Source organism: Carlito syrichta, unplaced genomic scaffold (assembly GCF_000164805.1).
Source record: "Carlito syrichta isolate Samal-C Ts95f unplaced genomic scaffold, Tarsius_syrichta-2.0.1 Scaffold273278, whole genome shotgun sequence".
NCBI classification, from domain to species: domain Eukaryota; kingdom Metazoa; phylum Chordata; class Mammalia; order Primates; family Tarsiidae; genus Carlito; species Carlito syrichta.
The window spans coordinates 19891-29883 of NW_007217374.1; the positions used below are offsets into that span (position 1 = coordinate 19891).

At 46.2% G+C, this 9993-nt stretch overlaps 1 protein-coding gene across 2 annotated transcripts; it reads left to right on the plus strand.

Moving 5' to 3' along the window:
* The first annotated feature begins 2761 nt into the window (after positions 1 to 2761).
* SLC7A3 (solute carrier family 7 member 3) lies at positions 2762 to 8127 on the plus strand. Of its 2 annotated transcripts, none has more exons than XM_008052342.1 (12): positions 2762 to 2908; positions 3834 to 4233; positions 4557 to 4715; positions 4931 to 5108; positions 5324 to 5436; positions 5562 to 5784; positions 5988 to 6127; positions 6227 to 6329; positions 6616 to 6779; positions 7004 to 7170; positions 7511 to 7619; positions 7754 to 8127. In XM_008052342.1, the coding sequence occupies exons 2-12, from the start codon at positions 3864 to 3866 to the stop codon at positions 7882 to 7884; spliced, it is 1857 nt and encodes a 618-aa protein (XP_008050533.1). In that variant the 5' UTR covers positions 2762 to 2908; positions 3834 to 3863; the 3' UTR covers positions 7885 to 8127. The 2 variants fall into 2 exon arrangements, with proteins under 2 accessions (XP_008050533.1, XP_008050534.1); XM_008052343.2 differs by having other exon boundaries at positions 3863 to 4233; positions 7754 to 8116.
* Positions 8128 to 9993: the final 1866 nt, after the last annotated feature.

Here is a 9993-nt window from a genome sequence, read left to right on the forward strand (position 1 = left end):
GGGAAAGTAGAAACTGTCTTCTGGAGGAATGTATACTCTAGGTAAAGATTAACCTTGCTGAATTTATCTTTCTAGAAACCCAGATCTCTCAAGTATGACCAGTATTGGCCCACTGTAATCTTTTTTTCTTGAGTTGGAGTCTCACTCTGTTGCCCAGACTGGAGTGCAGTGGCCGCTCCCAGCCACAGCAGCCTCGACCTGCTGGGCTCCGGCGATCTTTCCGCCTCAGCCTTCCGAGTAGCCAGAATTACAGGTGCGTGCTACCACGCCCGGCTAGTTATTGTAGAGATGAGGTCTCGCCTGCCCAGGCGGGTTTCGAACCCGCAGGTTCAGGCAATCCACTCACCTCAGCCTCCCAAAGGCGCGGGATTACAGGCTGAGCCACCGAGCCCGGCTCCATTGTAATCTTAAAACAAACTCCTGAGGGTGATGAGACCGTGTGACTCCATGCCTGGTGACCAGGACTTCCACCTCAGGGTCTCCAAGACATTTGCAAGTAGTCAACAAGGAAGTCATGGCAGTCATGTCTACCTGATTGCAACATATCCGGGGGAAAGGATTTAAGCTGGGGGGCTTGGGGGGCTACGAGGCCACACTCATCTTAGAGTGCTGGCCCTCTTCCTGTCTATGGGAAGTGATCTTTTTTTCTTAAATAAATCTTTTCTACCTTCATATTTTTGTGTGTTGCAAATCTTTGTGTTACTTGAATCTCTCATTACCAGTGCGCACCTCCGGCACACCAGCTCCAGTGGTGTTGCACCCCTTCACACCCTAACAGTTACCATTTTTTACGTGGTGAGAACTTTTAAGACCTACTCTGAGAAAATTTCAAGTACATACAAGAATACACAGTATTATTAAGGGTATCGAGTGTAATACAGTATTATTAACTATAGTCATCATTCTGTATATTAGATCTCCAGAACTTATTCATCTTGCATAACTGAAACTTTAGAGAACAAAAGTAGATATGTACTGTTGGAATCAGGGGTTTGGGAGAAAATGGATAGTGACTGAGAATGGGTGCAGAGTATCTTTGGCAGATAATAAAATGTTCTAAAATTGATTGTAGTGATACATGCCAACTCTGTGCTAAACCCTACTAAAATCCAGTTTAAAAGGGTGAATTTTATAGTATTTGCATTTCATCTGTGTGATATTGTGATTTATAATTAATCTCATAATCCAACCAATTACCAAATCTAAGAAACCAAATCATTAACACACACACGGATATATTACTCTGAATATGCACCACATTTTTATTTGTGCCGCACTACTTTCTATGTGCCAGGCAGGAACACTTGATTTCATAATCTCATCTAAGCATCACAACAACTCTGTGAAATACATGTATTCAGAAAGTGAGGCTCAGAGATGTCAGATAATTTGCTCAGTGACACAGTGGCTGAGGTGTAAATTTAACCTAGGTGTAATTCCAAACACTGCACTCCTAACCTCTATGTAATAACGTTTCAGTTGTATTATGTGTGTTTCCTTTTCCTAATTAGATAAGACTAGGACGGTAACCATTTGTATACCTAATCCTGAATTGTACCCATCTTTAAAAAAATAAAAAAGACTGAGAGAGCAAAGGTTTTGTAGTCTCTTCATTGCTATACTAGCTACCATACATAGTCAGTACTCAAGAAATACTTAACAAATGCCAAAATGGAGCTGCAGTTAGCTGAAAAGACCAATCACTTCAAAAAGGATTTAGAGTTTAGATTCATGGGTGACCTATTCATAATGGATCATTAAAGTAAGCAACGATATTTGAATCTATTCTTAACCCCTTAGGTGTCTTGGTGAAGAACCACACCCTCGCAACTCTTGTTGCTGCCTTATGGTTAAGAATTTAAGATAAGGCCAGATGGATTATGGATATGATCCAGTGTGATCTCTCTTAGATTCTTTGGCTCCTCTTCTGTTTACTGGTAACTCCTAGCCTAAAATAGCCTGCCTCCCTACTAGTGTCTCTCCTTTGTACGCAACCACACCCCTCTTCTTGTGCATTTGAATGCAGTGTGGTACCTATGGGAGGCAGGCATTGAAATCCTGCCTGCCAGATTTTATCAAAGGTAGTCAACAATAATTATGATGTGGTGTCAGGCAAGTCATGCCTCTAAGTCTTAGCCCGCTCATCAGGAAAGTGGAATTAAACAAATTGCCTCCTCCAAAATTTCAGCATTGTCAGAATTTCACATGTAATAGTTTAATATGTATAGGCAGCTGGAGAGAGTGGGATTAATTATCTGGTGGTTTGAAACTATCTTCCATTCTCCTGCTGCCTGCATTAGAAAAACCCACAGTTGAGGATGAGAGCTGAGGTGTCAGGGTCAGACTTGTAGACAAGAAAGCTAAGGCAGTCTGAGAGAGAGTGAAGTCGTGGCTCCCCACACTGTTTCCTCCTCCACTCCTCACACACACTTCCTATTATCCCCCAGCAACTCCCTTCCATTCCCGTCCAGAATTGATTCTGACCATCAGGGCACAGAGGTAGAAAATCCCATGGGATGTATGGCCAGGAATCTTCTTTTTGTCCTGTCCTGATGACCAGCAAGGCAAATAGGAAAAGGCTGTTCTCCCCGTTTTCTCGCTCCTCGCCACGCCAAGCTTGCTGTCGCGGGTGGGAAGCAATCTCAGGCCTCACGTAAATCCTTTAGCAAAACCGAGGAGTGTATGTGTTGTATATATTGTGTGCAGCAAGGAGGAATGGGGGTGGGATACCATGACGTTACCGGCTCCGCCTCCCGGTGTTATAAGAGGCGCTTGGCGCGCAACGACCCCAAGCCGCAGCTTTGAAGCCTGAGCAGCCGAACTCGGCAGCCCCAGCCCAACTCGGCTTAACTCAGCCTCATCGAACCCGATTGAGACATTCCGCTCCTTGGGTTCGCACAGCTCTCTGGTAAGCATTCGGGGCCGACAAGTGTGTCAGAGGAGGGTCGGCAAGGGTCCGGGTATAACTAGGATTCTCTGGCAACCATGACATGCAGTTGCATCAACGCGGCCGTGACCTGTTGCTAGCGAGACCCCCGCTCCGTGAGCCAAGGCTCCCATCTCCACCCCAGCCCCAGACAGTTTCTAGACAGGGGCATAAAAATCTGGGAGCTGAGTCGGGGAGTATCGGGCGGAACCCCTCCCCTCTCCCCAGGGGAGGGTGCTAGCCATCTCTGGCTGTTCTGGGGCCCTCTCGGGGCGCATCTCCAAATGTTTAGATGTCGAAGCCCCGCCTCACTGTTGATGCTTGCAGGTCAGCCTAGCTGGGTGGGAGGAAGTGGGGGGAACATTTGCTTACTCCGGAGTGACAGCAGCACCAATTAAGCGGTGTGGGCTTGATGAGGAGGGGTGGAATTGAGTCGGTGCTCACTTTTGATCTAAAGCCGAGGTTGATTCCTCTCTCCCTTTGGGCAGTCTGGGGGCCATGTCTGTTGGAAGCCTTGGAGGCAAGCACCTGGGTTGAGTTCTGTTTAATTCTCAAGGAGCCACAGTCTAGGGAATAGACACACTAGGTTTCAGGGTTCCTGGATTGGGATCTAGAATAAACCCTATTGGAGAAAGAAGAGACCTAATATTGACTGAGCACTTACTAGGTGTTGGTCACTGTACTTTAGGGGGCTTTTACATGCATTTTCTGAAATTAGTCCTTCCATAAACCTTGTGAGGTATTGTAATTCCTACTTGTACATTGAGAAATTGAGGTTAGAGGTAAAGTGACTTGCCCCTCCTCATTCCCCCATAGCGCCTTTGCTTGGTGGAATGGGTCTTGCAATTCAGTTAGAGCTTAGGGATAATGAGCCCTATTGAAGGGCTTTTGTCTTGTTTTTCACCAGATCCTAGCATCCTCTTCAATTCCAGCTAGAATGCTGTGGCAGGCACTTCGCAGATTTGGTCAAAAGCTGGTGCGCAGACGAATACTGGAGCCAGGCATGGCTGAGACTCGCCTTGCCAGATGCCTGAGCACTCTGGATTTAGTGGCCCTGGGTGTGGGCAGCACATTGGGTGCAGGAGTGTATGTCCTGGCTGGCCAGGTGGCCAAAGATAAAGCAGGACCATCCATTGTGATCTGCTTTTTGGTGGCTGCCCTGTCTTCTGTGTTGGCTGGGCTGTGCTATGCGGAGTTTGGTGCCCGGGTTCCCCGTTCTGGTTCGGCATATCTCTACAGCTATGTCACTGTGGGTGAACTCTGGGCCTTCACCACTGGCTGGAACCTCATCCTCTCCTATGTCATTGGTGAGATGGTGGGACAGGGAGGGAACTACACAGCCAGCAAAGTGGCTTTGGGTCAGGAAATCTGGGTGGAATGGTGAAGCTGAGTATTTTTTATTATTCACAGGACCTCAATATTCCTAAATGTATATGTTTTGGGAGGTCTGGGAGGGTTGAAGGTGTGGAGAAATTGTTCATTCTACTTACCTATATCCTAGTTTCCTTTATTAAGTTAGTGGTTTTGGTTCTTAAAAAGTAAGAGTAGGTGAAAATGGCAGGAATTTGTGTGAGACTGGCGTGGGAGAGGGAGGGAACTTGATCCCATGTTTCTCTTTCTGCTATGCCAGGTACAGCCAGTGTGGCCCGGGCCTGGAGCTCTGCTTTTGACAACCTGATTGGGAACCACATCTCTCAGACTCTGCAAGGGACCATCTCACTGCATGTACCCTATGTCCTCGCAAAATATCCCGACTTTTTTGCTTTGGGTCTTGTGTTGCTGCTCACTGGTGAGGCAAGGGGCAGGGCATAATCATGGGGATGAGACTAGGAGGGACAAGGCCCTGGGGACATGGATAAGATGGGGGATGGGCCTGAGAAGAGCTTAATGGAGGTGATTAATGGTGGGGGAGGAAGGGAAGCTGGGAAGGAGGATAAAGGCAGGGAAACAAAGCTTGAACTGAGGACTTTGTTTCTCAGGGTCCTGAATGCATTTCTCCCACAGGATTGCTGGCTCTGGGGGCTAGTGAGTCGGCCCTGGTTACCAAAGTGTTCACAGGGGTGAACCTTTTGGTTCTTGGTTTTGTCATCATCTCTGGCTTCATTAAGGGGAACCTGCACAACTGGAAGCTCACAGAAGAGGACTACGAATTGGCTAAGGCTGGACTCAATGGCAACCATAGGTTAGAGAATCACTCTTAGGAGCTATAGAGCTGGGAACATGATGGGGAAGAGGGGAATCTGTGCTGAAGGATTCTGAATGGGGATGGGGACGAATGGGAGGCTGGGCCTCGTAGACCAATAGTTTGACCTTGAAGCTCAGTAGTTTGGCATTAGGGAAAAGGAACAGAGTTGGCTGAACACATCCTTACCTTCTCCATCCCTTCTTCCACTCTAGCTTGGGCCTTTTAGGCTCTGGAGGATTTATGCCTTTCGGCTTCGAGGGGATTCTCCGTGGAGCAGCTACCTGTTTCTATGCATTTGTTGGTTTCGACTGTATTGCTACCACTGGTAACACAGTCATTCCATTCTGTCTGGGGTTTGGGCACAGTGTGTGCTCAGGCTGCATGCAGATTGGGGGTGGTAGAGGAGTGGGCCTGCTTCCCTGATGCAGAAATTTGTGCCCCTTCCTACAGGGGAAGAGGCCCAGAATCCCCAGCGTTCCATCCCTTTGGGCATTGTGATCTCACTGTTCATCTGCTTTTTGGCGTATTTTGGTGTCTCTTCGGCACTCACCCTCATGATGCCTTACTACCAGCTTCAGCCTGAGAGCCCTTTGCCTGAGGCGTTTTTCTATAGTGGATGGGCCTCTGCCCGCTATGTTGTGGCTGTTGGCTCCCTCTGTGCTCTTTCTACCAGGTCAGTGTCAAATGTTTGTTTGCCTCTGCTCTCAGAGTCTTAGATTATGGTACCAAAGAATATCCCTTAAAAGGGCCATAGAATAGTACCAAAGAATACCCCTTAAAAGGGCTGTGAGGGGAAAGTAGAGACTCCTTAAACACACAGGCTTTGGAAGAGTGGTCCCAGTCAACTTATGCCACTCTGGGCATTCTTCTCTCCAGCCTCTTGGGCTCTATGTTTCCCATGCCTCGGGTAATCTATGCAATGGCAGAGGATGGCCTCCTGTTCCGTGTCCTTGCCCGGATCCACGCTGGTACACACACACCCATCATGGCCACTGTGGTCTCTGGCATTACCGCAGGTGAAAAATCCTCTTTCCTCTCTCCCTAGTTGTTGAACCAACTCTTCTAACTTTACTATTCCCTTCTCTCATTTCTTGTTTTCTGCCCATAAATTTTAGCATTCATGGCATTCCTCTTTGAACTCACCGATCTTGTGGACCTCATGTCAATTGGGACCTTGCTTGCTTACTCACTGGTGTCTATTTGTGTTCTCATCCTCAGGTGAGACTCCCTTCCTTTACATATTGTGATTTGGGTTTCGGTTCTTGGATGAGGAATGGTGGGGATCTGCTCCTCCTTCCTCCACTGCCTTCATCATCCAAGGAAAGTTGGGATGATAAAGGCAGAGGAGGAAGGAAGAATAGATCCCTAGAATCCAAGAATAGAACAATTTCTGCCCAAAAGAGCTTCTACCCTTCATGGTGACAAGGAAGGTTAAGTTGCCTGGGAGAAGACGGTAACATGATTAAGCGTTGTTCTTAATACTGCTTTCTTACTCTTGCCTCAGGTATCAACCTGATCAGAAGATGAAGACTGGGGAAGAAGTAGAGTTACAGGAGGAGAAGATCCCTGAAGCAGAAAAGCTGACACTACAGAGACTATTTTGTCCACTCAACTCCATCCCCACTCCACTCTCTGGTCAAGTTGTCTATGTTTGTTCCTCACTGCTTGGTGAGCAGTGAAATTTTTAATCTGGGGTGGTTCTGAGGCCAGCATTGATAGGGTGAAGTGTGTGGCATTTGGTGACTGAGGAAGAACTAGAGAGAAGGTGATTCTCCTTGAAATGAGCTGCCTAATGTATTAGCATGTTGGTCTCAAGAATTGGTTTTTAACACAGGAATAGGTTGAGGGAAAAAAAGAGTTGGTTTTGATGTCTCTCAACTTGACCTTTGAAGCTCTACTGCTGACTGTTCTTTGCCTGGTGCTGGCCCAGTGGCCAATTCCACTGCTTTCTGGGGACCCTGTGTGGATTGCAGTGGTTGTGCTGCTCCTGATGCTCATTACTGGAATCACCGGAGTCATCTGGAGACAGCCACAGAACTCCACTCCCCTTCACTTTAAGGTAAATGACCTCTCTCTTCCCCCCCACCAACCGTCTGGAGAATAAGCCCCAGATACTTTGAGGTCTAATAAAGCTCATTCTTTAATTGGACATGAAAGGGAAGATATAGGGAGTGCCTAGTCCAAAGACTTCTTCTCTGACCCTCTTTAGTTCCTCTCCAGTTCCATTTTCCCAAACTGCGTCTTTTGAAGTCCCTTATGAGGTATGGTAAATGAGGGACCACTGAAGCACAGAGCACGAATAAGGGTTGGACTCTCCTTTTTCTGGCCTGCATAGGTTGGGGATCTCTTTCTAGGTCCCCCCCGTGGTACATGAAAAGAAGATTTTGCTTTGTTTTCAGGTGCCTGCTCTGCCTCTCCTACCATTAATGAGTATCTTCGTGAATGTTTACCTTATGATGCAGATGACATTTGGTACCTGGGCCCGATTTGGGGTCTGGATGCTGATTGGTAGGTATCTGCTTGGGAAAAGTATACCCAAGAAGTATATTCTTGGTATCCTTTCCTTCTTGGTCTCATGTAGGAGACCTATTAAGACTTTACAGGTCACTACTGCCCCACCTCACACTAACTTTCCCCACTAGGGTTTACAATCTACTTTGGCTATGGGATCCAGCACAGCCTGGAAGAGGTTAAGAGTGATCAGCCTCTACCCAAGTCTGGGGCCAAAACTGTAGACCTTGATCTCAGCAATCTCTGTGAGCACTCAATTTGACATCATCACACCTGAATGCTGTCGGTTCCCCCTGCACAACAATGGAGAGTACTATTGACCCCAAGGACAGTAGCCCTCCTAATGGTGGTGGATACTAATAGAGCTCTGTATTTATTGTGGAGTGAAGTATGTGTCTTTGCTGTTTCTCTCTCTCTTTCTTTGTTTTACTTGTTCACTTAAATGGTATCTGTTGCTGTCTACTGACTTTTAAAAAAATATCATTAAAAGAAAGCAATAAAAATAGCTATGTCCTGTTTTTTTGCTTGCTAGGGTGGTACAGAGCCTGACTTTAAAGATGAAGAGTTTCAGAGAAGTGTCCTTTGTTTTTTCTCTAGTTACCACAAAAGTACTTGTTGTGCCTGTGTGTGCTTCTTGTTGACTTGGGGTTTGGGGAGGGAGGTATATGTTGTCATTAAGCCAAAGAATGACTTGAGATATGTTTTTCCTTCATTACACTAAAGGCTAGGTTCTGGATAAGTAGATAGCAATGCTTGCCTATGGGATTTGGGGGTGGACTCTGATCTCAACACTGGCAGTGGTTAGGGCCTATACTGAGACCGTTGTCTTCTGTTTCACCCCTTCTAGTTGGACCAGTCTCAGACTGCTGTGACTGCCAGAGCAACAGAAATTTTGGCTGAGGTGTTTGGCATTGTTGGGAGGAGGGGTGGACAGTCGAGGGGTTTGGTAAAGGACTGTATATATTTATGGACACTACTACAGAAGTAGTAGGGATCCAGAGGTCAGAGTTCTGCTCAGACCAATAAATACTAATTAATCCATTTATTCAACATATGTGATGCTTCTATAAAATGCTAGGCCTTGTGCTGGGGATACAAACATGAATAAGACATAGTTCCTGCCCTCAAAGAACTCAGTCTAGTAGGGGAGACAAGCAGGTAAATATGGGAATAAAACAATGTGATTTGTACCACGGCAGTGCTAAATGCTGTGGAAGCACAAAGAAAGTCACACTTGACCTGAGTCTGCAGTAGGTGCTTACATATATATTTTTTTATTTTTTGAGTTGGAGTCTCACTCTGTCACCCAGGCTGGAGTACAGTGGCACGCTCACGGTCACCGCAGCCTTGACCTGCTAGGCTCTGGTGATCCTTCCACCTCAGTCTTCTAAGTAGCTGGAACTACAGGTGCGTGCTACCACGCCCAGCTAATTTTTTTATTTATTGTAGAGACGAGGTCTCAGCAAGTTGCCCCAGCTGGTCTCAAACCCATGGGTTTAGGCGATCCACTCATCTCGGCCTCCCAAAGTGCTGGGATTACAGATTGAGCCATTGAGCCCGGCCTGCAGTAGATGCTTATAAAGTGACCTGAGGGGAAAGCTTGACTGTCAGTGAACAGTGTGCAGGAAATCATGGAAGTATTAAAAAAACAGATTTTTGGGGGAGTGTGGCTATGCCCAAGTCAACAATGCCAAATGCTACCATACAGTTTACTGTGGCTGGATGGTAGCGTACATGGAGTTGTGAAAGATTAGCGACCATATCATGGCAAGTACCCTACTGAGGAATTAAGATGTTATAAATGGTGTGTGTGAAGGGCGGAGGATTCCAAGCAGGGGATGGTTGGATTTGTTAGTCTGGCAGTAGCAAGGAGTACAGTTGAAAAGAGCTAAAGCAGGGAGGAAAGCTACCATTTATTATATTACAGTGATTCGTCATACAATCTCATTAAGTCCTTTTGATAACTCCATGAAGTAGATGTTATGGTAATTATTCTTTACAGATGAGGAAACACGTTTTAGGTAAGAGATGTGCTCTAGGTTATATAAAGTGGAAAGGTCAAGGCCAGAATACAAACTAAGTTTTTTGAGAATTTTATTATAGATTCAGGGGTTACATGTGCAGGTGTAGTTACATGGATATATTGCATGGTGTACCCATGACTCCAAACCCAGTTTTGTTTGACTCTGCAGCCTGTAGTCTTTAACCACTGTACAACATTGCTAATAGTAATTAGTTAGAAGGGCATTGTAGTAATTTGGGCAAAATATTTCAAGGTTTTGGTCAGTTGGACATGGGAGGTAAAAAAAACGGGTGACATCTGGGTGAAATTTCTAGATGAGTGACCAAATCTTTAGCCAAGATAGGGAGC

Coding starts and splice junctions, on each gene's coding strand:
- SLC7A3 (XM_008052342.1), top strand. CDS start 3,864: ATGCTGTGGCAGGCACTTCGCAGATTTGGTCAAAAGCTGGTGCGCAGA. Junction 4,234..4,556: donor CATCCTCTCCTATGTCATTG/GTGAGATGGTGG, acceptor CTGCTATGCCAG/GTACAGCCAGTGTGGCCCGG. Junction 6,330..6,615: donor ATTTGTGTTCTCATCCTCAG/GTGAGACTCCCT, acceptor CTCTTGCCTCAG/GTATCAACCTGATCAGAAGA.